Genomic DNA, 27238 nt, shown 5'->3' with positions numbered 1-27238 from the left:
AATGGAAGCCTCCAGCCGTGTGGAGGCTCGGAGCAGGGATGGCCCTGCTCAGGAGTCTCCACATTGTTGGAGGCTGCCATCGTCCCCCACCAGTGACAAAGCAGGCTAAAGGTAAGTGGGGTGGGGAGGCGGTAGGGGGTAGAGGGGAGGAGAAAAAAATAAAAAATAAAAATAAAAACTTACCTGAGTCCCTGGCAGGGAGCGAATGCAGCTTCTCAGCCGTTGAAGCTCAGAGCGGGGATGGCCCCGCTTCGAGCCTCCTCATTGGCTGAGGGGCTGCCACGCCCCCACCGCGAACAATGGCCGGGTAATGCCTCAGTGAGGGCCAATCAGAATGGTTCTCTAATTCTGATTACGCCCTCGCCGGGTACTTAGTTGCTTTATGAAAGACTTTGAAAACCTGGAATGCCCAATGGTATATAACAGGGCTTTCATCCCTGTGACGGATTGCCATTTGGAAAGGGTGTAGGAGCCCTTTTTTAAAAATGTTTTATTAAATCCATAAAATGATGTTGGGAATTCCATCTCTGAAAGGGAAATCGGCTGATCAGATACCCCTTTCATATGCTCCATACCAAAAGCATTGTCTGTGCGTTTCCTGCTGCATCAGTACCCTGATTTGAAGCACCTGCCTCACCATTGGGACAGAGGAGGTTCAGAGGTCACATGTGTTGACAGTTGCAGTGACAGCCAAGTCTCTACACGGAAGGACTGCATTTAAGATATGCAGCCCCTGTTCCAAAGCCCTATAAGTGTAGGTCTACCGCCTGGTGACAGAATAATCTTTAAATATAAACCATACGCGAGTTAGGGTATGGTGGATGGTATTCTCCTAATTATTACAGTCACAGCCAATTGATATCACACATGTCTCAACTCCTGTGAGCCAAGCTCAGCTGTGGAAGGTGATGTGTATTCTGAGCAGATGAGTTGAACCTGGCAAATGACAAGACAGGAGCCTGAATGGTCAAGCCGTCTTTTTGATCTCATGTGAGAACAGGGAACAGCCTCTGCCAGAGACATACGCACAGAAGGCTTCCCCGGTGGTTTCAGAGGTCCATGTTGCAATGTTAATGCATCCCAGGAAAACAGGAAGGACTGGAAACACGCTGACCAAGCGTACAGAAAGGCAGTTAAATAAGCAAAGTCCAATTATTACAATAAAGAAATAGAGGCAGCTCCTAAATCGACCAGTAAACTCTTTGAAATACGTAAGGATATGGAAAAACCTAAGTTTCTCTCTCCTCCACACACTCCTTCTAAGGAAGATTGTGACAGGGTACAAGAGGGTTTCACTAGAACTGTCATCAGCACAGAGACCCCCCCTCCCCCCGGGAGAAAACCTCACATTTAACGAGAGGGAGAGATTTAATTTCTCAGCTGTTACTGAGGAAGAACTATGTAAGGTGATGTCAAAAATGAAACCAACCTCTTGCGCTGAAAATATCCTTCCATCTAAGATCATTCTGGACCATAAAGAACTTTTCGCACCCATCTTGACTAGGTTAGTTAATGCTTCATTCTCAGAGGGATCAGTTCCCGACGTCATAAAAAATGTCACGATAACCCCGCTAGTAAAGAAGGCAGGTCTGGATCCCAAGGATCCCAGCAATCTCCGCCCCATCACTAACTCAAACTTCATTTTGAAAATCTTGGACAAAATAGCTACAAATCAGCTACAAAAACATGTGGAAGTCTCACATGTACTACATGAACAACAATCAGGTTTTCGGGCGGCTTGCAGCACACAGTCAGCTAGGCTGGATTTACAGACTCACATGCTGGAGCTGATAGAGAAAGCCAAACCCGGGTTACTCATGCTGCTGAATCTCAGCGCAGCGTTTGACCTGGTAGACCACCAGTTACTCCAATTAGCTCTGAATAAATTAGTAGGGTGCTTGTCAACAGCATTGGCTTGGTTAGCGTCTTTCCTGAAGGACAGGAAGGCGAGAATACATTGGGGCGACAATTTCTCAGAAGCAACCCCGATACTGTTTGGAGTGCCCCAGGGAGCCAGCCTGTCTCCACTACTTTTTAACCTCTACATAAGAAGTCTCTGTAACCTGCTAGAAAACATCAGCGTGTTTTTCATCGATTACGCCGATGACACGCATCTGATTTTCGAATTGACGGGAGACTATGCAGTAGGCAGTGCGAAAATAGAGGAAATATATAACATCATTGATACCTGGATGCAGAGACACCTGATGTGTCTAAACAATACGAAAACCAAATTAATGGTTTTCGGATCTAATCAGGCTAGGTCCAAGCTGGACTCCCAATACAAGGCTTTCCACATTAAAGAAGCCATCATACCAGTAGTATCCAAAGTAAAAACTCTGGGTATGATGGTGGAAGCCACATTAGGCTCCGGAGCACAGGTTAATTACCTGTACAAAAACAACATGTATTACCTGTGTCTTCTGAGAGCAATTAGGCCCTTCATAAACGAGATAAATACAGCTACCATCGCGAGAGCAATTCTGTTGTCTTGTTTAGATTATGGAAATGCACTGTTATTGGGAGCGTCTAAGAGAGACTTAACAAAATGTCAAGTGATGCAAAATTATGCAGTTCGCATCATTAAAAAGAAAAAACATAAAGACCATATATCAGAAGGAAAAAAGGAATTGCCTTGGCTCAGAATAGAGGACAGAGTCAAGTTTGAGGCGATGACGATAGTCCATAGATGTCTCTTTGAGGAGGCGCCGGCCTATTTCAAAAAACAATTTTCCATGTACTTGCCCCAAAGATGCCTAAAATCAGCAGATACAGGTCTCCTAAACATACCAAAGGCCAAACGGGCAACTGGAAGGGGAAGATCTTTTCCTGTCAAGGCGGCAAAATATTGGAACGGGTTACCTGTGACCCTGAGACAAGAAGGAAATTATCTCAGTTTCAGGAAGGCACTGAAAACATTTTTGTTCCAATAGCCTAAAAGATCATTGGTTTCCCCACAGCTCTGTGGGGACACCAGGAATCTCGAATGTCCTCAACCGTGAATTCAACATTTCTGTTCTCCCCGCGCCCTGATGCCCGCAGGCTTACGGCGCGTTATAAGCTCTAAGACATAGACATAGACCTGCATAGTACCATGATGACTAGGCGAGCCACTCAAGTGAAGAACACAATATTGGCCCCTCTCCAAAATGCCCATTTACACCCTAACTTCTTGCTGGCCAGTGGCAGGTCAAGCAGGTAGAATAGGGTGCCTTGTGTCATGCCCAGTGCCCAAAGTTAATTACACATGCAGAGTCCCAACAGGAGAGTAACAGTCTGATCAGAGGCAGCACCAAGCTATCCCTGATGAAAGCACTGCAATCAACCCTCTTTTACCCAACACTGTAACATTTGGCATAGCTATGTGTAACACCAGGCTACCATCCCTGGCTTCACTGGGACTGATATTAAAGTGATGCAAGTCTATGCTGGTAGTCCTACCTGCAGTGAGCACCGGGTTCTGGCGGGGTGAGATCAGGATAACGCACAAGACTTGTCAGAAAAGTAACAGCACTACCTCCAATGCAAACCATGGCTAGAAGAAAACATAAAAGAATGTATTTTATGCATAAGCACCCTTAGACATACAACAGTAGACACATAAACACGCGTTTTAAAAACAACCAGATTATTAAACTATAAAAGCTAGTAGCTTAACAGAAGCACAGCAGGGGGAAATGGGAGATAGAAAATAACAGGAGAAAGGGTACTAAAACAGATGTAAAGGTTTGTGTGTCTGGAAAGGTATCTCAGTGCTTTAATGCATTCATGTCAGAGTTCTTCCTCTGCTTAAGGTCGCAGGTTTGTTACCGCCTACACAGTGCATTTTCCTGGATGTGGAAGCAATCAGGTGATCATATCATGCATTTACTTTCATTGGGCCTCATTATAACTCAGGCGGTCCGGAAATAACGGTGGCGGTAAACCCGCCGCCACCGTTGTTTCCGGACCGCCTGATCCCGACTCCTGCAGGCAGGAGGTGATGTTCACGCCAGGTCTGACCTGGCGGGTTTAACACCGCCCGCCTGCAGGCGGACGAGGAAACACCGGCAACATTACGAGATGCTGCCGGTGTTTCCATGATCCCCATTCCCATCGAGTCCCATAGGACTCAATGGGAATGGGGATTAACACCATTCCGCCTCCGTGATTCCCGGAAAACCGGGGTTGTAATGCCCCGGTAATTCCGGGAATCACGGAGGCGGAATGGTAATACGAGTCCGGCGGTAACCAGGCAGTTTTACCACTGCGGTTACCGCCGGACTCGTAATGAGGCCCATTGTCTTGCTTTTAGGTTTGACTATTTAGTTGTGATCGTTTGAGGAGATTGTTTTGGGCACATGTTGGTAATGTTGGTCTTCCATTCAGGATGAGGCATACAAAGAGACAATGATACTTTTTCTGCTCAATGTGTTACCTTAATGATGTATATTTCGTCTTGTTCATTTATTATGCGATTTATGTACGCCCTTTCTTAAAAACCAAGTGTGATATTAGACCTGTACGTTTTACACATTTTGCAAGCCTTTCACATGCCAGCCTTCCCTTCCTGCTAGCCCTGCCCCCATTGTGCCAGCCCCTCTCCTCCCCAATACAGGAGATTGGATCCCAGGATACATTTTTTCCAGATTCAGCACTGCTCCGCGGTCCTCTGAAACTCTCCTACTTGTGAGGTTGATAAAATAAGTATATATGAGGGGGCAATGTAACATCTTTTTAATCCACAGATGGTTGAAACCTCTGAAAAATCGCTTGGCCTCAATAATAATATCAGGTTTTTATACAGTATTCCTCACACACATTACTGCTGTAAAGATAGGCATTAATATCACTCAGTTAATTCTCTGCAATGTATCCACACTTAAAAGGATGAACGGGTGAGTGGGCCTTACTGGGATCTGTACCTGTGACCGCAGGTTACACATAGAGGAGGGCCTGATTTACAGAGCATTTTTCAATGGGCTCTAAAATTAAAGGGGGCTGAACCCGGCAGAGCTATCTACCACACCTTACTTATTTTTACGAGTAAGATTTAAAAACTCTACTCTCACTATATACTAAATACTGGCGGGCAAGCAATGGCGTATTTTAGTAGAAAGCTCAGACCCCAAGCCTTTGAACAAACGAAGATTATCAGGTGACCGAACCAGCAATCTGCACCTCTACCATATCATTTTCTTAACTCTAATAATCACAAAGTTTTTATTCCTGTTTAATCCGTTTGTATTCCCTTATATGTGTTTTGCACAGCCAGCCAACACGTGTTTCGACCTTTCAAAGGTCTTCCTCAGGGCGTAGTAAATGCACACAATATTCCAACATATTCATGAAACATTCACATATATTAAAAGACAATTATCTGCAAGAAATCCAAGTGTGTGCAATTGCAAAGAAAAAAACCTGATTCAAACAATCATTATTTTGTTGTTCACAACATGATACAAAATCAGGAAATACCAAACACAATAAAAGAAAGAGGGAATAGAAGGAGGTTGGCAGATAAGAGGAAAGAGAAACAGCATAATCAATGCTTTTCAGTTATCGCCGTATAACTTGTCACTGTCTATTGTCTTACTAGTAGTGTGCCACCTCTCTTCCATCCTAAGGATTATTAACCATGTGTGGTCTAAGTGTCCACCACCAAAAAGCACCCAAAAAAACAATGTTTTGAAAATCGCAATTGTACTTGATTAGTACTCTCTGATTTTCAGTAATAATTGTTTAATTTGTAGCACTTATATAACTGAACATGTTCACTGCTTTCATGGTCATTTTTTTCAATGGAATTGCGCCTTTGCAAAACGCTTGTGTATATCATTGCCAGAGTGCTTAACTCGCTGTGAAAGATAATTGTCTCAGTTTTTCCAGTTTCCAACGTTGGCGCCTAACTCTTCTTGTTTCTGTTGTACAGACCATGTTCTTCAGCCTGGAGATCCAGGACGGCTACCTGCGTCTATTGTATGACTTTGGCTTCAGTAAAGGCCCCGTGCTTCTGGAAGATTCCATGAAAAAGGCTCGTATTAACGATGCAAGATTCCATGAGGTAAAAAAAAAAAGAAAAAAAAAGTTTGTAACATTGAATGGACAGTCAACAAGATGAATTTTGTAACTTCTCCAATCTTTGTTGCAAGCACCGAAATTGTAACAACATGACCTTTCGCCAAACAATATACGCAGGGAATTTGAGAAATTAAATTGTGAAAAATAAAATATTGCCATAGGTTGTGAGGTGGATTGTGATTTGACAATTCTTGCTCTATTTGTTGCTATGTAGACCGGTAATGGTTGGTTCTCCATCCTGTGATAATAACAGCCTGTGGGCCTTTGAAAGCGAAGATGCAAAGTATGTTATTGATGTGTTCTTTTTAGTATTATCGATGTCATGCGTACAATGTGTGAACAGATATTGTTTCCCTGGCCTCTAAATTAAGTCAACATTTTGTGGGGAACTGGCTTAACGGAGTGCCCCCTGAGCCACTTGATTTACAAGAAGCGTGTGTGTTCATGCAACCGTGCCTTGCGCTCAATTCCTGATTAAAAAAAAAAGCATTGGCAAAGGCAACGATTTGGGCTCTTGCAAAAAATTATACCAGAAGGTATTTTGAGGCTAATCATTTTTTGCTTGTTTGCCGAAATTACTAATTGACCATGCAATGAAAATAGAGTAAAAAAAAAGTAAGTGTTTTTAATTTTAAAAGTTCTATACAAACTTTTAAAGTGAGTGTTTTCAATGAGAAACGTTCTATGCAAAGTTTACTTTTAGTAAACAGATCAAAAACATTCAACATAGAAATAAGATACTCCATCGAGGTCTACTTGGTCAACCCGTCCGACCTGGACTACAGAGGCCACATCAGGCATTTTTGTTTAACAAAGGCCCAATATTTGCAAATAGAACTCTGGAATGGTGAATAACCCTTCCAAGTTGGTCGATTTGTGGGCTATACGAGCCGGTATAGGCTTGGAGTATCCTTATAGCTCAGAGTTTTTCGAATAGCCCTCACATTTGCCCTTTGCTTTTTTGCAGCTGGGAAAGTGGAACACTAACAGTGCTTAACCCCCCACTCTCTTAGTCGTTTTCTTTAAAATAACATTTGCCTACAAATACTGTCTTTTTTCGTTTTGTTTAAATGCATGACGGATGAGTTACTATGCTGGGGGTCGCAGTGACGTTAGAGAGGGACCCCTATACTTGTCCCTCACTCCCCCCATTTCCGTGAGCTTGAGTACTCACCTCAGGCTGCGTTCCATCACTTACCTTCCCTCAGCCCCCTCACTCCTCACTGTGCACTCACTCACCACCATCAACTATCTTTTCTCTGATATAAGGTTATGTTTATAACCCCTCTACGGTGCCCCTTTACTCACCCTCTCTGTGCCCATTCACTACTCACTGAGTATCCACTCTCATCACCTGACTCGCTTCTTCGTTAACTCGCACTTCTCTGTGCCCACCCACTCCTCACTCTGTATCCCCTCTCCCACCTACTCACTCACCTCTTTCTGTGCCCGCTCAATCCTCACTGTGTCCCCTCACTCCTGCTCTCTCTCACCCTCCCACCTCTCGTGAGCTCCAGGATGAATGAAAACAATTATTTACTATAAATAAGTATGACATATTTTTGTCATGTTATTTTTTTGTAAACTTAAAGATTCCACAAAGAATATTGAAGTTCCCAAAAGATCAATATAATAGTAAAATAATATATATTTTTAAATGAACTCTTTTCTATTTGGTCATGGGTTCTAATATCTTTTTGTCATGCTATTTTCTATGTTTTTTTTATATACTTAAATACTCCGCATGGAATATTTAAGCTCCCCAGAAACATTTTTTTTATATATATATATATATGTATATATGTTTACATAAACTTTTTTTGTGTTTGGCCATGTGTTCAAATAGCTTTATAGACCTTGCCCTCAGACCATATCGTCTTTATGGGCCCGAAGACCTCGTTAAAGGCCCTTGCGAGTAAGTAGGGGTATTACTGCTATGGCCTTCTCCTTTCAAATAGCTTCAAAAAGCCTTTATACAAAGCCCTTAACCCAAACAACCCATCAACTCTTTTGCCATGAAATCTTCTACTTGATCCTGAAAGCATGTTTTTGCCCTCTAGTAGAATGTAAGCGGGCTATGCCAGAGCAGAACCCTAGTCTGTAATGAACATTTTAAGACTATGTCAAGGGAGTTGACGCCCGCCAAGTATAGTGCTCAATTTACTTAACTTGCTTTAATTTGTGTACAGTTATTTTTCACCAAAGCCATAGCTAAATAAGTGGTTTCAAAAATACTAAGAGTATTTTACAAAATGAGCAACAAGAAGTACACATTTTATTTAATTTAAGAAGAAGCAATAATGTAAGATTTGAGCGAAAAACGAAAGGACCAGAGGGTCGGAGCAGAAGGCACAGAAAAGTAAAGGGCATTCCAGAATGTGGGAGCTAACAGCAAAAAAGAAGAAACATACGCTTGAGCACCAGAGCAATGAGAAACAGTCAAGAGAAGAAAAGAGCAAAGAGTACCAGCCAGGACATACACCGATATTACCGAAGAAAGATAAGGAGAGGCCAAGACCAAATCCATACTTAATTGTGTTTCAATAAAATAGGTTGGCATGCGCCTGACATACAGGCCAACCTGAAATTTAAGAGGAGGCAGACCACAATATTCCGCCCACTCAAATTGAAATGGATCAGAGTAGGGGTGAGCGAGATTTTCGGCCATGAAAGTGAGCAAATAGCACTGGAATTTGCTTCTGCCTGTCCTGCGACATCAGCACTATGGTTCCACCCCCAGTGAAATTTTGGCCGATTTTGTGCAGGATCCCATGGAGCTTGGTGTTTCGTTCCCATGTTAGTTTTGTGTTGTGCGATGAAAACTTTGCCCTGTCTTTTTTTCGATATGTTCTAGTTTCATGCAGCAACATGAGAAACTTTGTGCAGGTTTTTCCAAACCATGCAGCGCCATGAGCAACTTCATGTGTTTTTTTGGTCCGTGAAAGGTAGACGCAGCGACACAAGAAACATTTTGCAGGTCTTTTTTCGATTTGTGCTAGGTTTGTGACACAAGAAACTCCGTTAAGGATCTTATTTTGATCCGTACCAGTTTCGTGCAGTTGCACCAGAAACTTTGTGCATGTCTTTTTCAATCCGTGGTAAGTTTGTGCAGTGGCATGAGAAACTTGTACGGTTTTCCACGATCTTTGCTGGTTTCGCGCAGCAACACGAAATACTGTGTGCAGGCTTATTTTAGATCTGACTACTTTCACGTTGCAGCACCAGAAAATTTGCAAAGCTTTTTGTTCGTTTCCCACTAGCTTTGCACAGTGGCACGAGAAACTTTGCACTAGGTTCGCGCAGTGACACGACAAACGTTGTGCTTCTCTTTTTGCTTCGTGCTAGCTTTGCACAGCCGCAAGAGAAACTTCAGGCCACTCTATTTCTATCCATGCTAGTTTCACGCACCAGCACGAGAAACCTTGCACAGCTCGTTTCGGTTTACAAGGCGGCACGAGAAACGCCATGCTGCTCTTTTTGATGCACAGGTGTAGCAGAATGGCAGATTGCAGTGAAATGGATCAAAATCTTACGGACTCTGCTTCCACAGCTGCCGGAATGGAATTTAACAATACAACTCAGCCCTAGATGAGACACTGAGAGCAAGCAGGTCAGGTTCAAAATATTCCACTCTGTAGTGCTGCAGAACCACTAAACCTGCAAGTGGCATTCAACTCTTGAATTTATATAACACTGAACTCCTTGATAACTGTGCCCTGACGGGTCTATAATTATCCCTGTTCCTTCCAGTACATGGACATCTCATCTGGTCTTATTGCTTCCATGAGGGCCTCCACGTCTGTACAGTATCAGTGAACATTAAAGTTGCTACAATGTGTGAAGTGATACTGCATGCAAATAAATAAACTCGAATCAATAAACACATTCGCAGAATGGAACATACCATGTAGGTTTAAGAGAGGGGAACGCACGTGGGAATGTAAAGTAACTTTGCAGACAGCATTACACTTTTGCAGCAAGTAGTGGAGACGGAGAGTAAAGGTGGAAATCCCCTGTGTTTACTCCTCACTATTCCACTATGCGGTGGAAAGGAGGGAAAATGCACAGAGGGAGATGGCCCTCCTCAAATCCTTAACGTGTGCTGTGCTAAAGGCTAAAGGCACATGGAAGTTACCATTATTGAAAACCTAGTTTATATAAGGTAGTACTGCTTAAAATGGCTCCAACATTCTAGCACAGCACGATTAAGGAAAATAATCTGTCGTATATGCCACCCAAATGACCTCCCAACCAACACCCCCGAATGATGAAGGCAAAATAAAAACATCTTTGCCCATGCCAGCCTAGCTTATAAATAAAATAGCTGACGTTGGTCCCACAAAATCAGTGTCCTATTTGGATTTATTTTAATTAGTTATTAGTTATAGGGGTGACCTGCTATTTTTAGTCAAATGTAGGGGTTTCAGTTTATGGCCACAAAGATGAAAAACATTCTTGCTGCATCAAATTTCAAGTATTTGCTTTTCATCCAACCAGAAACCATTATTGTGGCTTCAGTGAATGATATGTTCTCAGAAGACAATATTCCATCCTGGTGTAACAGGACTTGGGTGTCGTCAGCATAGGTATGACACATATGCCAAAAGAACACAAAAGCTTTGATAACAGCTGCAAGCAGCAGTGAAACAGCAGTGGGGAAATGGCGGTTCTGTGCGGGAGTCACGCAGGTAATGGGCCAAGCTTTCGATTCCAAATTGTCTAAAGCCAGTGAGTGAGTTCTGTTTGACAGAAAGTCAGACAGCCAGACCAGCAATGAGACAAAGATTGCTGATGACACCTGAAATACAGCACTCTTTTAGAAAATGCCACAACAGTTTGTCCACAATCTGCACTGGTCTGGAAAAATTGATCATGTGAGGACATTTGGTTGGAACCAAGCTTGAGGTGAATGAGACTCAGTCAAGTCAGCCTCAAACAAGAGGCAGGGCTCACCCTCATGTTAAATAACAATGACCATTGCTGCCAGTAGACTCTACAGTGACACCATACCTTATAAACACAAGCAGAAAAACTACAAACGTATAAAGGACCTGTATGGGGACATTTAAGTTCAAAGTGCCCCCTATCTCATGAAACTTCAGAAAAGCATATATCAAATGTATATTTCATAGAACAATGGGTTTGTTGATGAATTTGAAACAATCCCATGCTATTATATGAACAAACATGGGAAAATGGAAGGGAATATACCTCGATAAATGGGCTCGGACTAGAGAGAGGGCCCAGTGTCCATGTGTAATGATTGCATTTCTGGGAAAATGCAATGGTAAGAAAGGAGGTGTCTGTAATGAATTTTAAAGTAAGGATGAGTTAAACCAGGCCCAACTGTATATTGGGCCTCGGCATATACAATGAATGGCGGCAAAACATTCAATTTAAAATATTGTGCTTTCCAGTAGGATGGCTCCAACTTCCCAAAATGTGCCCAGCAACACGTTTGGTCTTTTCTGGTTGGGTTTGACATACCCCACTGGATTCCTGTTGGTTTTACGGGGGTCAAACCCACCTATTGGCTCAAGGTGCGTTTTCACGTCCTAACATCTCTGTGTAGCAGTGGACGGTAAGGACTAGCAGTGCTAGATGTGGATAAATTCAGTGGCTCCTCTAATAAGGCAGATCTGGGGACATGGGTCAAGGAAAGGGGTACCAACATGATCCATGTTAATGATCAGCAGACGTACTGTGAATTTCATCCTGATTCCTTACACTTCCCCTCCCCCCAGCTCTCTCAGCTCTCGCGGGCTCAAAGTTGTTCAGTGCAAGCTCATTCTAAAAACCTATGAGGACAAACTAATCCCCCTTTTTTTTTAAAGTGTAGCAAAATAAATATACACATTTTGTCCTATCATGATTACATTGTCCAGTGGGGTTACCCGAGGCCCTGACTTTGCCAGATACCACAGGTGTAGGAAGGCCAATACTGGTGTCATTGCATTACTGAACCATTTTGAGGTTCAGGCAAGTCAATGTATTTGTGTCTCCCAAAACAAAGCACTTTCGAATGTGAGCTTTGTGTTAGTGGTATGCTTCTCGACTTGAACAGTGTGATGAGTCCAAGGTTGTCATCACTCCTTTCCAGTGACTAACCTCCAGATGTGGCCAATGGATATCTACTGCTTCCTGATTCTATCACTGGGGTGGCTTTATGGGGGAGGACCACCGGAGGGGAGGTGATGCTCACGGAGACCCGATGGCATCAGTGGAGGAAATCACATAGCTTCCTTTCTCCTTAAATAATGTATCCTCAGTGCACCATGCCTTAATTGCATATTGTTCCCCTCACTCCACTGTAAAGTTGGTGTGTCTGATCGCCAAGCTCCCACAAGTGAGAATATGCAGGCCACTGAGATAAGGAGGAGGCAGGGAGTAGAGAAGATCACTCGCAAGGCAACTCAGTATCTATATCCTCCAAGTAATCAAAACTATTGAAAATGCCTCTTCAAATTCTGCATACGAGTCATCAATTTGGACATTTAAAACTGCTGAGAACACCTTCCCAGACTACTTATAAATTATCACAAACTGACTTGCCTTCTTCTAAGGAAAGTATTACTGTCACAAGCAAGCTGAGACAAATTGTGAAGATGAGTGAAGGCCCAGAGCATAAGCCGCGCTCTAGTTGTTCTGAGTGCATTCTGGCTGGTGGGACATTTAAACAGCAAAGCCAACTGACAGGAGGGTGCTGGCTGGAGAGGTTGAGTCCTCTCATTGCTGACAGAGGGACTGCTGGGCGAATGCAAGGTCTATGGAGCCAACCGGCTCACGGGAGAAACCAAGAAAGGCAGACTGCAGAGACTGGTACTCCGTGGGAATGCCAAAGAAGAGAGGACAGCCTCCTGTCGTGCAGCTATACCAAAGAGCAGCCTCTGCATTGTTGGGGCCCAGGCAAATGAGAGGCGTGGAAAGGACAAGAACCAGGAAGCAGAGACAGCAAGCCTGAAGGGAGGAAGCAGGATGCCAACGAGCAGCTGCAGGTTGACCGTGGGAGAGGCCATTCCCACTACACCATACCGGTTATTCCACCTGAGGGAAGAGGGGACACTGGGGCATTTTGGCAATAGGACTGGAAGTGAACAGAAGTGAATGAAGCAAATGAGAAAGAACGAAAAGTGCCATATTACTTAAAGAAAAAGAGCAGAATATAAGAAGTTGTCACGTTTGCAGGTGTGCGCAATGCGCGAAATAGAAGAAGTATTTATCCACATAAGAAAAAGCCCCTGCAGGAGAATATACTTAGCATTTCAAGTCACAGGTGGTTTTTTTGTATGAGAAGAAGTATTTTGCATATAAGAAAAGGACAGGAGAGGACACCAGCTATTTTAAGTTATAACTTTTTTTTTGTACAAGAGAGCACATGTTTGTATTCAAGAAAATCCCTGGCAGGAGAGTTCATCAGGCATTTCAAATTAAACGTGTTTTTGTACAAGAGAACATGTGTTTGCATTTCAGAAAAGCACTGGCAGGAGAGTACACCAGGAATTTCAAGTTATAAGTGTTTTGTTCAAGAGAACAAGTGTTTGCATTTAAGAAATTCCCTGGAATGAGAGTATACCAGACAGATCCAAAGTGTAGAAGTATGCATATGAGAAAAGCACTGGCAGGATAGTATACCAAGCATTGCCAGTCATAAGTGTTTGTAGATGATGAAAAGAAATATTTGCATATGAAAGAAAACCGGCAGGAGAGTATACGGGTAAAACCAAATTGGACAATCTATAAAATACACTGCATGAGGAAGTCTTGTGAAGGATACATCAGGAAATAACGAAAGAGTGTGATTGAGAGATATCAAGGAGAAGAAGAAACCTGTCAGGAGAGCACTCCAAGTCGTCTATCAAGAATCAGACAGTCAGCCAAGCTGTTTTCTATAATAATTATATTTGATTTAAAGGAACTTAAAGTAACCAGTATAACACTGAGTGAAGATAAATCCAGGCGAAGAGGACCACCCTCTACAATTGTGATTTTTATCCTCCTGGAACCTTTGAGTTGGAGTTAAGAATTTTCCTTTTTGAAAATGTGTACACCTTCCAAGGCCAAAGACATTTCAATGTGAGGGTCAAAATAGTACAGGACAGTAAACAGGACAGTTTACTTTGGACAACTTGACAAATGACCGACCCATTTGTTTTGTTTGAGGCAGAAAAAATACCTCTAGAACAGTGACAGAGAGGCTTTTTCCACACCCATTTTCATTTACTAAAGGTCTATGACCAAAATCTTGAATCAACTGTGTCCGAGTTTCATTCCTGACCCTTCACAACAGGGAGAATAGACAAATTCAGCTCCAAAAGTCAAAACAGAAAAAAGAACAATGGGAAAAACAAAAGAATCTACAGAGAGAATTCACCTAACGCAGTCCAAACAGAAAAATAACAAGAGGAGATATATAGAAATGCCACAGAGAGAATTCCCCACAAAAGGTCAAAACTGAAAATGAACAGGAGGCAAAACAAAAAAAGATGCAGAGAAAATCCACCTACAAAAGTCAAAACATGCTGGACCATCTTTCCCAACCCTACAGCTAGGGGCAAAAATAAACCCAGCCACTTGAAGACCCAGGGCTGCAAAATATGTAAGGACCTTGATTTATTGTCGGTTCATAGATTTGCCAAAGTAGAAGGGCCAAAGCAAAACTGAAAAAAAGACAAAAAGAAATCTAAAAAAGCGGCAGGGAAAACTCACCTTCAATCGTTAAAACTGAATAATGAGCAGAAAGAGAAACATTAAAAAGCAGCAGCGAACATTCACCTACCTAGTTCACCTACAAAGCTGACAAAATGCATATATATCTATGACTGTTTTGGTGTATTCCCACATCTACGAAATTCAAGTGTGCCTAATCCTGCTTTGACTCCGTCCTCCACCTACACAATTCACATGTGCTTAAGAGAACATTGGTGTTCTCCACTGACTTCAAAATACACATCTGCCTAATATTGCTTTGGCGTACTCCCTTACCTTCAAAATTCATATGTGCCTAAACACTGCTTTGGCATTCTCTTCTGCTTACATAATTCACCTGTGTGTAAGACTGCATTGATGTATTTCCACACTATCAAAATGTATGTGTGCCCATGACCTCTTTACTCCCACACCTACAAAATTAACCTTTGTCTATGCTCGTTTTGATTTGTACTCCCCCGCTTACTAAAAACTCATCTGCCTAAGATTGCTTTGCATACTCCCCAGCCTATAAAATGTACATATACACAACAATGCTTGGCATCTCTTATGCCCATTAAATTCATGTGTGCCTAACATAACTTTGATGTCCTCCCACACCTACCAAATTCACAACTGCCTTAAACTCCATGACATAATTCCGGAAATTAACAATTCATATTTGTCTGATTGTGTGTACTCACCCACCTACAAAATTAATGTGTGCCTATGACTGCTTTAGCATGCTCTCACACCTAAAACATACAAGTTGGGCTAATGCTGATTTGGTGTCACAATATTCACATGTGCCTAAGTCTGCTTTGGTGGTGTCTTTCGTGATCTGCCACGCTTCCACGCTCTAAAATAAGCAAGTAGGGCTCTCACCGCTATGGCCATCTCCTGATTTGTCCCTCCTTCACCCACAAATGATGTGCCCCTAAATCCCCCCAAAATGGTAACCTAATTCCTTAACTCTACCTAGGCCTTAAAGTTGTCGATGTAATACAACTCCAACCTCCACTACAAATAATCCTAACTACCCTGGACCTTAACTATCCAAGTTCTTTTCCCTAACTATCGAGAGGTAGTAGTATTGGTCCTGCCTCTTTGGATGCCAACTGATGAGTATCGTGTCTAGTTTTTCTTTCTAGGTTATGATTGGTGAGAAAAGTACAAGCGCAATCCCTCTTCAAAGGTAACTCAAAACAAGTGGACTGTGGTCCGCCCCCAAGCATCTGCTGCTGGCTGGTATCAGCCAGGCCCTCCCTCAAGGATACATTCATATTGGCTGAGGCTTCAGAGCAGCTGCTGCACATAGCCAGGAATAGTGCTTTGAAAGAAACCCAAAGGAAGCAAATCTGTTGGCTTAAAAAGCCCAACAAAAGCCCAAAGGAAGAATGTCTGTTGGGTTAAAAAGCCCAACAAAAGCCCAAAGGAAGCATGTCTGTTGGGTTAAAAAGCCCAACAAAATCCCAAAGGAAGCATGTCTGTTGGGTTAAAAAGCCCAACAAAAACCCAAAGGAAGCATACTCGCTGGTTTTAAAGGCCCAACAAAAAAAGGACAAGCACGACTTAACATGGGTGAAATGGTGAATCCTGCACAACAGAGCCTCAGCACAAAAACTGCACTGTTCTACCTGGGCGAACCTGGGGAAATTCTAGGGGTTCAGGTTTTACATGAAATGTTCTGCCCATGCTTACTGTCCAGGAGCAAATGCATAGCTATCAATATCTGATTGCTATGCATGTGTTGAACAGTGTTTAGCTGCAAGGCACCAAGTTATCATAATGCATTCCATTAGACCTCAACAGGTTACAATAATGGAGTTTAATTATACTACAAAATTAGGAGAGTTGTAGTAGTCTAAGCCCGAAAGTAACTTCAAAAAATGTCCACGCTTGGATGCATGCTCCAAAATTCTTCTAGCCAAAAGACGGCATTTTCACTTCCAACATTTTTGTGACCTCAGAGGTTGAATGGAGGTCTGCTTCAGCCCTTGAGGGATGGGCCTTCATATATTTTCTTTCTGAATCTAGGCATTCATCAGGCAGATGTTACAAACAAACAATCCTTTATTAATCAATCCTAGACCATAACATTATTTGAACAGCCTTGATAGGAAATGGTGCATTCTTTCTGGTCAATGCATATACAGCGTATCAAGGGCAGTAGTCTTTCCAAATGCAAATCCCCCAGTTCTTCAGAAAACACTATTTGGAAATATGGCCCACTAATTGACCGGTGGTCCAAGAGGCCGGATGTCTGGCAGATGGATAGGCTATATAGATCATCCTATTGAAAGAGTCTGGCTACGACCAATAGGTGGGTTCTTACTTTTGATTTCCTTTAACTTTGTGTGATTATCTTTCATCCATGGGTCGTCCAGACAAAAAGAGAAGAATGCTGCACTGAATGAATGATATGGGCATGCAATGAGCTAACATGATCAAGGCCATGATTTCCCAGGCTTACAAAGGCAATATTCCACAAACAAACATAAAACAAGTTGAGGGCATGTCCAACATTCTATCAACCTTTTTGACCCAACATAGAGGCATATCCAATTCCATCAAAATATATGCAGCATAATTAATCGGGTCAAGTGGATTTTATTTCTGTGTTTTGTCATATCCTAACAAAAATCAGGTTAACGTATCTCGATTACCCTGAAAGTAATCCATTTGTTGATCTATATTACAGAAGGTGTTCATTGGGCCAAGCTACATTAACATATTTTACCCATTTTGCGTAGGTAGGAGTCAGCAATGCTCAGGGTGAACTTGCCAAACATGCTCATGTATCTTATTGCTGGTAAGTGGTCGCTTGCAGAATTTACCATTTGGATGTTTTTTAATTTTTTTTCAGATTTTGATTGTTTACCACCATTCTAAAAAAATGATTTTGGTAGTTGACAGACGAAATGTGAAAAGTGTGGACAATGAAAAGATGTCGATCCCTTTCAGTGATATATATATTGGAGGAGCCCCGTCAGAGATTCTACAAAGGTTGGTTTCTCCGTATAAGTCAAACATACTTTTTTATATTATCATTTGTGTTTGTCAAGTCAAAGATTTGGAAAGTGCAAAGATTATTGGTGTGCACTAGCTTTTGCATATCCATCTGAAAATATGCTACAATGATTATATTATTACCCCCTAATCAATAAAAGGAAGATAGGCAGAAGATTTAGTTGTAATTTTAATGTTAATGTCAGTCCAACACAAGCCTTGGATAGAACAGGCATACACTATGAGCATATCTGCACGTCATATATCCTATGATTAAAACTTTACAATAATGAAGCGGCAGAAATTCTTTCTTTGCGGTCATCAGATGCACCCATAGTTTTGTCCTTGCTGGAGTCAGTTCTGCCTCAAGTCTGAGCAGGTACCAAGAATCCTTCTTAACGGTGTCAGTAATCTAAACCAATCTATCCTGTGTCAACCACACCATCAAATACAAAGAACCTCAAACAAGCCGTTCTTCCAGCAAATCTGGAAAAGAGCGTACGTCAGTGCAGAATTTCTGCCAAGGCCATAAATTACCCCAATTCAAATGCACGTAAAATGTGAATAAGATGCATAAAATACATATCTCAGCCAACTAAATTCCATCAAATAAACCACAGCAACCATAATGACCACTAAGCTATCAAGAGGAGTATGGAGTCCCAATAGCCGACACATGTCCCATAACACACCACAGAGCACATTAAACACACATATTGCTACATCATACATGGAACATATACAACTATCCTGAAAAAGGAACGATACTCCTATACTAAACGCAAACACAATGCCATCAAACAAGACACACCAGAACGCCACACACACACATCTGCAGAACATCCCACACAAATAAGGACAACTCAACCCATAGAGTGATGATGCAGATCAGCATTCACATCATGATGCCACACGTCCCGCGATAAAGGCAGACAGTGCGCCTGCATAGCTTCCATTCTAGGAAATGTATCAATGTGACTTGGCGACTGTACCCTACGTGAAGGTAGAGCACAATGCTGCCCCAGCTGCCGCACCCCAGCCGAGGAGGAGACAGAGGGAGCAGGCTTTCTGCACCAGGGTCACCCTCTTCAGCATGACCGACAAAGAGGTCTTCAGAGGGTATCACTTCCCTCCACATGTCATCATGGACATGTTTCAGGAGTGGGAGGCTTATTTGCAGCCCACCACTGCACGTTCACATGCTATCGGGTCATATGTGAAGCTCCTGCCACTTTGCATTTCTTCACCAGTGGCTCTTTCCAGAGGACCAGAGGCATCACTGCTGGCATCTCCCAGGCCACCCAGGCAAGTGCTCTGCACCAGGTACTGGAATACATCATATCACGCAATCAACACCATGTCCACATGCCCCCAATCCAGAAAGGGCGCAGACAAGAGGCACGCAAATTCTATGTAGTGCACCAATTCCCCTGGGCCATCTGTGCCATTGACTGCAGCCAATGTGTACATGTATTGTAACTGGTACCACTGGCACGCCATCAACACACAAATGGCTTGCACTGCTGGTGGCCTCTACTACAGGGACATGTGGCTGCTAGTTAAGTAACAAAACTTCCACCATGTCCTACTGCACACATTGTAAAGACCGGAGGGGGGGTCTGCACTTCCGCTCTCTATATGGTAGAGGGGAGGCACAGAGGCCCCTGCCAAGATTCTCTATTACGGTAGCAATGGACGAGCAATCAAGGCCTAGCTTCTCGGGAGGTGATGCTGGTTCTTAAGTACAGTGTAGTCCCCGAGCCCCCACAAAGGAATGTCAACACACTGTATCAGTTAAAACACAGTCTTTATATAATTAATATTCAAAGTCATATACACGATCACGATAACTCACTTTGTACTCCGAAAATCAACAATGGTAAATATGTACAGTTCTAAAGTGGTACCATTAACGTTACTCGATCTTATTAAAGGGCATACGGTCAGAATGACACACAGATCAAAATAAAGAGGAAACCAGCAGTAGAGAGAGGAAGGAAAGCAGGATGGTTGAGCAATAGGCAGAATACTGGTAACTACTATTAAACACAGCTCTGTGTGGAGATCCCCCCACCTGGGCAACCTGTAGAATAAAGATACAAGCCCAGTCCATATATTGTTCACCCTTAGACTTCCCAACAGTTCTGCAACCCCAAAGTACCTTGGTCTTGTAGCGTTCTGCGTCGGGGAAATCGACAACCCTTCTTGAGTGTCCTTCCTTTCAGGCAGGAGTCACAGGTCGTCGAACGTCCGACAGAGAACAGGTCGAGCTACGACGTTGAGGTGGCCGCGTCAATCCTAGCGGTGTTCGTTGACAGGGAAGCGTAAAAGTCCTGCAAGGAAGAGGCGTGCGGGGCACCTCGGTGTCGATAGTTCTGGACCGCAAAGAGTTGAAGAACTGTGGCCCAGCAAGGGCGTCGAGTCGTCGGCATCTCTGTGGTCTTTGGGTGGCGGGAAACCCACCGGTGGATGCTCCTCGGTGCGTCGACGGTGAGGCCTTCTCCAGCAGGATACAGCGGCGACGATGCGGACGAGAGCGTCCTTGGAACACAGAAGTTTCTTAGGCAACGGGAGCACAGCGGCTCCGGTCGGCGACAGCGGTCGGCGACAGTGACGAACAACAGTCTGGGTGCTTCTCTTTGGAGTTCTGCAGCAATCCCCGTATCGGGTCGGCAGCCTGTCAAAGGTCTGTCTACCAGGGATCTTAGGCAAAGATCAGCTGTGCACGATGGTCCCCTGTAGCCCGGGAAGAGGGCGCCTTAGCAGGTCCTCTCTGGGTCAGTTCTTGAAGCACAGCAGCTTTCAGATTGCGAAGGAGAGCAACAGCAATTCTTCTCGTCCAGCAGCGCTCAAGGTTAAGCTTCACTCCAGTTACTCATCGTAGTGGACTTCAGCTTCTGAACACGATTCCTAGCAGTGAGAGGTCCCCAGATATACTGTTGATCTCCCATTCATTCCGCTGGGTCACACTGAAGCATCCAATCACGACTACGGGCATTCAGGCAGGCAGTCAACCAATCAGGTACACGAGGTATTCAGGCCATTCACTTCTCTCCAGACACTCACAACAAGTTATGTGTATTGGGACAAGTACCGAGCCATTCAACACTCCAAGCTGCATTCATACCGGTTTCGGGCAGGGCTGTCTCAACCATTGTGTCAAACACCAGATACTAGACAGTCACAACATAGAATGTATACTCGTCACACACTCCATTCACCCAGGTCCCACCCACAGGCATACCCACAACATACGGTCATTGAGAAGGCTCCAGCCAGTCTGGTCGGCACTTCCCCACACTACCGTATACGGAACTTCCACCCAACAGCCAGTCGGGGGAAGGGACAGAGGCAGGGCTTCCCGGGACTTCGGGAAGATCAGGGTAACAGGTGATGGAGAGCAAGAGGCCATGGGGGCCATTTTGTCTCCATCCGGAATCTACTGATTGCAATGACAGGGCTGGGGCATCCCAAAATGGATGACACTCAGGGCACCAGTCATTTCAGCACGGAGCTGCCACCAGCCCGTACCCTGCTCTGTGGGTCACACACAGGTGCCCAAAAACATACACTAGGGGCACAGCATTGTACCCCTACCCATGGGTGCCATAAGGGTATCCTATGGGTCTGTTCACCAAACCAAAAGAGAGAGAGCTGCACTGCCAGGAGTCCCACAAGAACTCCTGTGCAGAAAACATGACAGAACACACGATAAAAAGCAGTAAAGGACAAGGATACAGAGGCCCTGTCCCTCCGATGCATTTCCAGCATCACACACACCCACAGCCTCACCTTTACACACAGACAAATGGCCACATGACAATCACAACACGTGCATGCCATCACAGGGTACACACAAAGGCAACTAGCTGGCATCCAGCACTGCACACGAAAAGCACCCAATGTGCACTAGCACCAAACATGTTGTTCCTCACACAGATGATGCTGGTTACCCATTGCAGGCCTACCTCATGATACCCTACAGGCGGTCTGCCAATACACAACATGAAAGGTACAATACAGCATGCAGGGCCACTAAGCCTATCTTTGAAATGTCCATAGGCATCGTGAAGTCATGATTCCGATGCCTAGATCACTCATGGGGTGTGCTCTTGTACAGGCCACACGCCGTGTTAGATATCATACATGCCTGTTGCGTCCTACATAACAATGCAGTGCACAAAGGTGGAAATGCCGAACTGGAAACTGACCTCATGCCAGACCCGAGGGGAGCCCAGTGTGACTGCAGCATGAGAGAGGGAGCAGCTGGTCAACAGCTTCTTCACATGAGCATGCATGCAGGATGAATGGAATAATGACCACACACGAGAAGGTGTCCATGATAAAAGCATGATAAGTGCCGGTACATCTTGCACACGGTCACCTGCCTGAGACACCAATGTAAAAAGCCACGTGGGCATGCCAAGGCACATAAAACAAGCACCCCACCATTCCACAGCCTGACAATGCACACAAAGCAATGGCTACACACACACAATCATTCCACCATCCCACCACTGCACATCACCAAATCGATTCAGGGATGAGTCTGGAAGAAGTGAGGAACAACAGCAGTCATATTGCACAGAGCAGCAATCAAACAACCGAGTACCCCTCACCACTACCGGAAACCCCAACAAATCCACACGTTCACCCACGCCATTACACATGCGGGCTACAAGACATGTCACACATAACCGATCGTCTGCATGCCACGCACACACCACTGACCAATAGCGCTGGACACATCATGACACAACTACAGTGCAGTCAAACACAGAGTCCAAATACTGACCTGCAAAGTATGTCAACCTTGTGGAGTAACAAATCAAATTTGCTGGCCTGACATGCTGATAGTCTTGCAGAGATTGCACCATCCCACAGCGGAACATCTGTGACCCACCCGTCAGCATGAAACAGCCAATGCCAACACAGCAATACACCACAGTCACAGTAATTTACGTTGCAGGGGGGAGGTACAATGGAACAAATCAGAGAGTGCACATGGGGGCAATAGACATTCATTTGTCTCACGATCCTTGCGTAGTTAGACACATTGCAAAGCTACCAACAATGGCGTAACCAGCATGCATGGCCAAATATAGGCACAAAGTGCATGGAACTGAACAGACAGGTCATGACGTTCTGTAGGATCCGGGGTCACAAAGTCCCCCCATTGAGTGACCAAAGAAAAATCTCACTACCTGAAAGTTCAAGTGGAACACTGGGAGTGCGTGCACCTTAAGATCCACACTTGATGGACACAGGCCTGGTGGAGTGACATCAAGCATCTAACTAAATGGACTGGTCCCACCAACTAGAAAGTCGGATGCCAGAAACATCATCATCTCCACACCGGTGGGTTTGGAGGTGCACACAGGGGAAGCCAAGTGTGGATTGCAAAGTGAAAAGTGCAAGGAATGCACAAATTGTGAAGCGACACTTGTGAACATGTCACATGCATTTACGCTATGAGCCTTTCACCCAACGGAAACCAAAAAAGTGATGGGTGGAAAGTTTTGAATTATTCTGAACCACCGGCACTGCTCTGGGCAACCTTCCACACCACCGTTTTTTAGCCTGTCTGCCCCCATTGCAAAAGGTTGCCAGCCATATGCAAATCAGTCAGGTACTGCCACCAAAAGGAGCAATCTGCCTGAACTGCTAGGCCAAGGCCGCTCTCCATGGAAACACAAGCAACCCCAGACATATTTTGGCCACAGCAGATGGAGCTACAGTAGGCCCTTGGGGACTAAATGGCCCTGCATACCCTGTCTGCTGCCGCTCATGTGCCCGCTCATGCCTCACCAGGGCCTCCACACCAGATGTCGCCACCTCTGCCATTCTCCTCCTGGTGTACATCCTGTGGGCACGTCGCAGCTCTGACATGACATGAGGTGTCACACAGACCTCATCCTGCACTATGCGGTCACTGGCAATGGAGGCTGCAAGAGAGGAGAAAGGTACACATGACACAACGCACACTCCAAGGGTCGTACAGCACAAACATGTGGCGAACACTGTACGTCTAGACAGGGAACAGACACAAGACACATTTGCACAGAGGGAGGAGTGGGTGGAGGTCCCACTCCTGCCCCTCTTCCAGAGTCAGGGGATCTCGTGTTCAGAATTGCCCCCAATGTTCTCATCAGGAGCAGTGGGTATTTTGCGCTTGATAGGGTGCACTGGTGCTGGAGAGCCTGGCCCGATTCTTCTGGCCCATGATGCACCCTCCTCATGGATGCTTCTGGTGTTTGAGGTGATGGCTTCCTTAGCAGTGGCCTGCCTGACCCTGCTCCTCGCTTTCCTTCTGCACAAACCGGAGTGTCCGTCCTGTGATCTGTGTCGTCCCTGCCTCAATGGTGTTTCCTGCTCTCTTCCATGTCAGCCGTCGACCATGTATACTGGCATGGTCTGCAATATATATGGTGAGTGAGTCCTATGGTTGCTAGGAATGGTCACTGCTTCTATGGTGCAAGACTGAGCCAGAAGTTATGCAATGGGGTGGTGGGCAATCTGCGTTGGCCTGGGTGTGTTCACAACTTTCACACGTGTATCAGGAGTGGTGAATGCAGGCAGCCTGGACTGTACCATGCACGGTTGGTGGTGTTTACACATGCACACATGGAGATGCACATGGGCATGCGAAGCAGCATTGGCATGTTCTTGTGCCACCTCGGTATGCCACTTCTACTTGGAATCAGTGTTGTAAGTAGCATGCTGTGAACCGACAGGACAGTGCCATGTAGGTTGCAATGTGTGCACATGCTAGAGACAGTTTGACCCTATCAGTCTGGAATGTGCTACAGTGTACATAAATGGGCACTTGTGTGATAGGCCGTGCATTGCATATGGTGGTGGGCCACTAACAAGTATCTGCATGTACCATGTGTACCTATGAGTTGACAACAAAAACCACCTGTCCTTGATAAATGGTGTGTAGCAGCAGTGGTGCACTGGTGAGAATGCCTGCTGTGATTGGGATCACATCCACTCACAGGGCTGACTGTCAGTGTTGGAAGGGCGTGTTGGCTCTGACTGTGCAAATGTCATGTACATGATTCCCATGAGACACAGGCAAGATAAGACATGTTCCGGAAATCATGCCATTTCCATTGAGTGACATCAGGTTTTGAAGGGTTTGCTGAGTCCTGGACTGCTAAATGTCTGTGAGTCCAGTCTGCACATCTTGTATCTCTGGGTTTGTATGATTGACACATGTTTATGTTGTATCTATTTGCACTTTTATGCACTTGCACTTCACTGTTCAATGCCTCGAAAAGAACAAGGTGATCTCTGACAAATGATTATTTGTAAACTCTGAGTGATATATTTTTCTTAATTAGCTGTATGATGTTACTGCTATAACTGTGATTAGCTACATTTTATGTCATTTTCTTATTATCTATTGTTTGTATGAATTTCTCTGATTTTAGGGTCGCTTAGCCGAAATAAAGCAAAATGAAATAAAATGAAAACTCACATATATTATTGACTTGTGATTTTGAAAAGATGCTGCTGTGTCGCAGCACCATTGCATTGTTCTAAACAAAATGGCTGCTGCATATCCAGTATTGTGTGATGTGTGCATTGTTTCTGGGATTCTTTTGTACATCTCGGGAGGATAGCTCAGGGGTGACGTGCTCGCCTTGGAAATCAAACGACAAGGAGCACCACAGGCTCGATCCCCGTGTCCGCGCTTAGAAACCTCGGGTATTAAGCGCGTTATAAATAACCAATCACATCATATATCATCAAACGTGACGAGTTAGGAATTGTGAGCTTAGCTTTATGAGAACATTCCAGTAAACTTAGAGTATTCCCATTTTTTCTTTACGAAAGCATACATAATGTCAGCCCGGGAATATAGGTGAGGGACTTTGAGGTGCTAATCTACTGGTGTCAAGAGAGGGGCACAACATTGGACACCAGAGTTCAGGGATTCCAAAAGTAACCTTAAAGAATGGCTGAAAGTACTGAGAACGAGTGCCCTGAAGGCAGCTGGAATGTGTGATGGCATAGAGGAGAAAGAGCTTTGGTTTCTCCTGATGAACGGGAACAACAAACCCTGGATTATACTTCTTAGTGTGATGTGGAAAAAGGTAGCATTGATACTGAAAGCCCTAGATGCGTACTGAGTGGAGTGGCATTCAGAGGGGATGGTGTGGGTGGCCCCTCACTACTAAACTCGCAGACTTGGAGGAGAGATTGGCTGGCTGTGATCTGGCTGTGAGATTTTGAGGGTGGATTGGCTGGCTGTGATCTGGCTGTGGGATTTTGAGAGTGGATTGGCTGGCTGTGATCTGGCTGTGGGTTTTTGAGGGTGGATTGGCTGGCTGTGATCTGGCTGTGGGTTTTTGAGGGTGGATTGGCTGGCTGTGATCTGGCTGTGGGATTTTGAGGGTGGATTGGCTGGCTGTGATCTGGCTGTTGGATTTTGAGGGTGGATTGGCTGACTGTGATCTGGCTGTGGGATATTGAGGGTAGATTGGATGGAAGCCTGGGCTGGTGAAACTGCATACTAAGAGGGGAAATTGTTATGCTAACAACTAATTGTGAGGAGCGTAAGTATTTTATTGAGTACATGCTGAGGGGATCAAAGGGAAGGGGGGGGGTGGGTCATAGGTGTAACCTGAAAGAATGTTGCAAAGTGGCACTGGGAATGCATGAACAAGTTCACATGATCAGCGTGCCTCCCCGGACCATTATGTGAATGTAAGTGTAGTAGGACTAGTAGGTACCCTTAGGTTCCCTCGTACAATTAACCTAGAAATTAAACCAGACGGCAAAGTGAGAAAAGAATCTTCGGCTCCTGTGCTATTTTTATTTTTCTCCATTAATGTATAAATGTGCCTCCATAACATTAAATCAAAAACAGGTGCAAGGTAGAGCTGTAAACGTGTACAGGTGGACCCTTTGTCTCAGCTTTTAGTAATGTGCAATCGCGTCTCCAGTGTGTTTAAAGAATAAAGAGAATTTTAGGAGATTTTCGCCCCAGAAAGAATGTGGCCTGAAACAGCAACATACGTGTAATTCCGGTGCCACCGCCACCCACACGCTTCCCACATTTCTCTCCTGTGAATGTCCTGTTCTATGCTTAAGCCTGGCAATATAGTTACCACTCCAGGATTGTTATACCTACCGCTCTCCTGAGTCTCATAAGTTCTTCAGAGGTAAAAAGGCTAGTGAATGAGGGCCCTCACGGAACACCAGAGGCACATTTAAAAAGTGCAGTGCCTCAGTAGTGCCTAGAGGCAAATGACTCTAGGGACATTAAAGGAGCACCGTGTGGCACTTCACAAAAATTGACTGCTGCAGGGCTCAGGGGCACTTTATCATAGTCCTACGGGAGGGGGAACAAACATGAGAGAGGAATGAGGGCTCATGTTCCGATCCTTTGGTTACTGACAACAACTCCTTAATGTGAGAGAATTGTGCACGGCCACTGGACCCACAAAGTGAACAACAGGGGTAAAATATATAG

General features: G+C 44.5%; 1 protein-coding gene across 2 annotated transcripts in view; it reads left to right on the top strand.

Annotated features, from left to right (window-relative positions):
* Nucleotides 1–27238, top strand: part of LAMA4 (laminin subunit alpha 4) — a 576642-nt gene that overhangs the window by 411842 nt on the left and 137562 nt on the right. For both annotated transcript variants that reach the window (XM_069607855.1, XM_069607854.1), the window contains exons 26-27: nt 5912–6043; nt 17612–17751. In XM_069607855.1, the coding sequence (XP_069463956.1) occupies nt 5912–6043; nt 17612–17751 (272 nt within the window). The remainder of the gene's footprint in view (nt 1–5911; nt 6044–17611; nt 17752–27238) is intronic.

This window comes from Ambystoma mexicanum, chromosome 4q (assembly GCF_040938575.1).
Source record: "Ambystoma mexicanum isolate Mex_15411 chromosome 4q, UKY_AmexF1_1, whole genome shotgun sequence".
In the NCBI taxonomy this organism is placed as follows: Eukaryota; Metazoa; Chordata; class Amphibia; order Caudata; family Ambystomatidae; genus Ambystoma; species Ambystoma mexicanum.
Note: the sequence above shows the minus strand (reverse complement) of the source record. Positions and strands in the feature narration are given on the sequence as shown.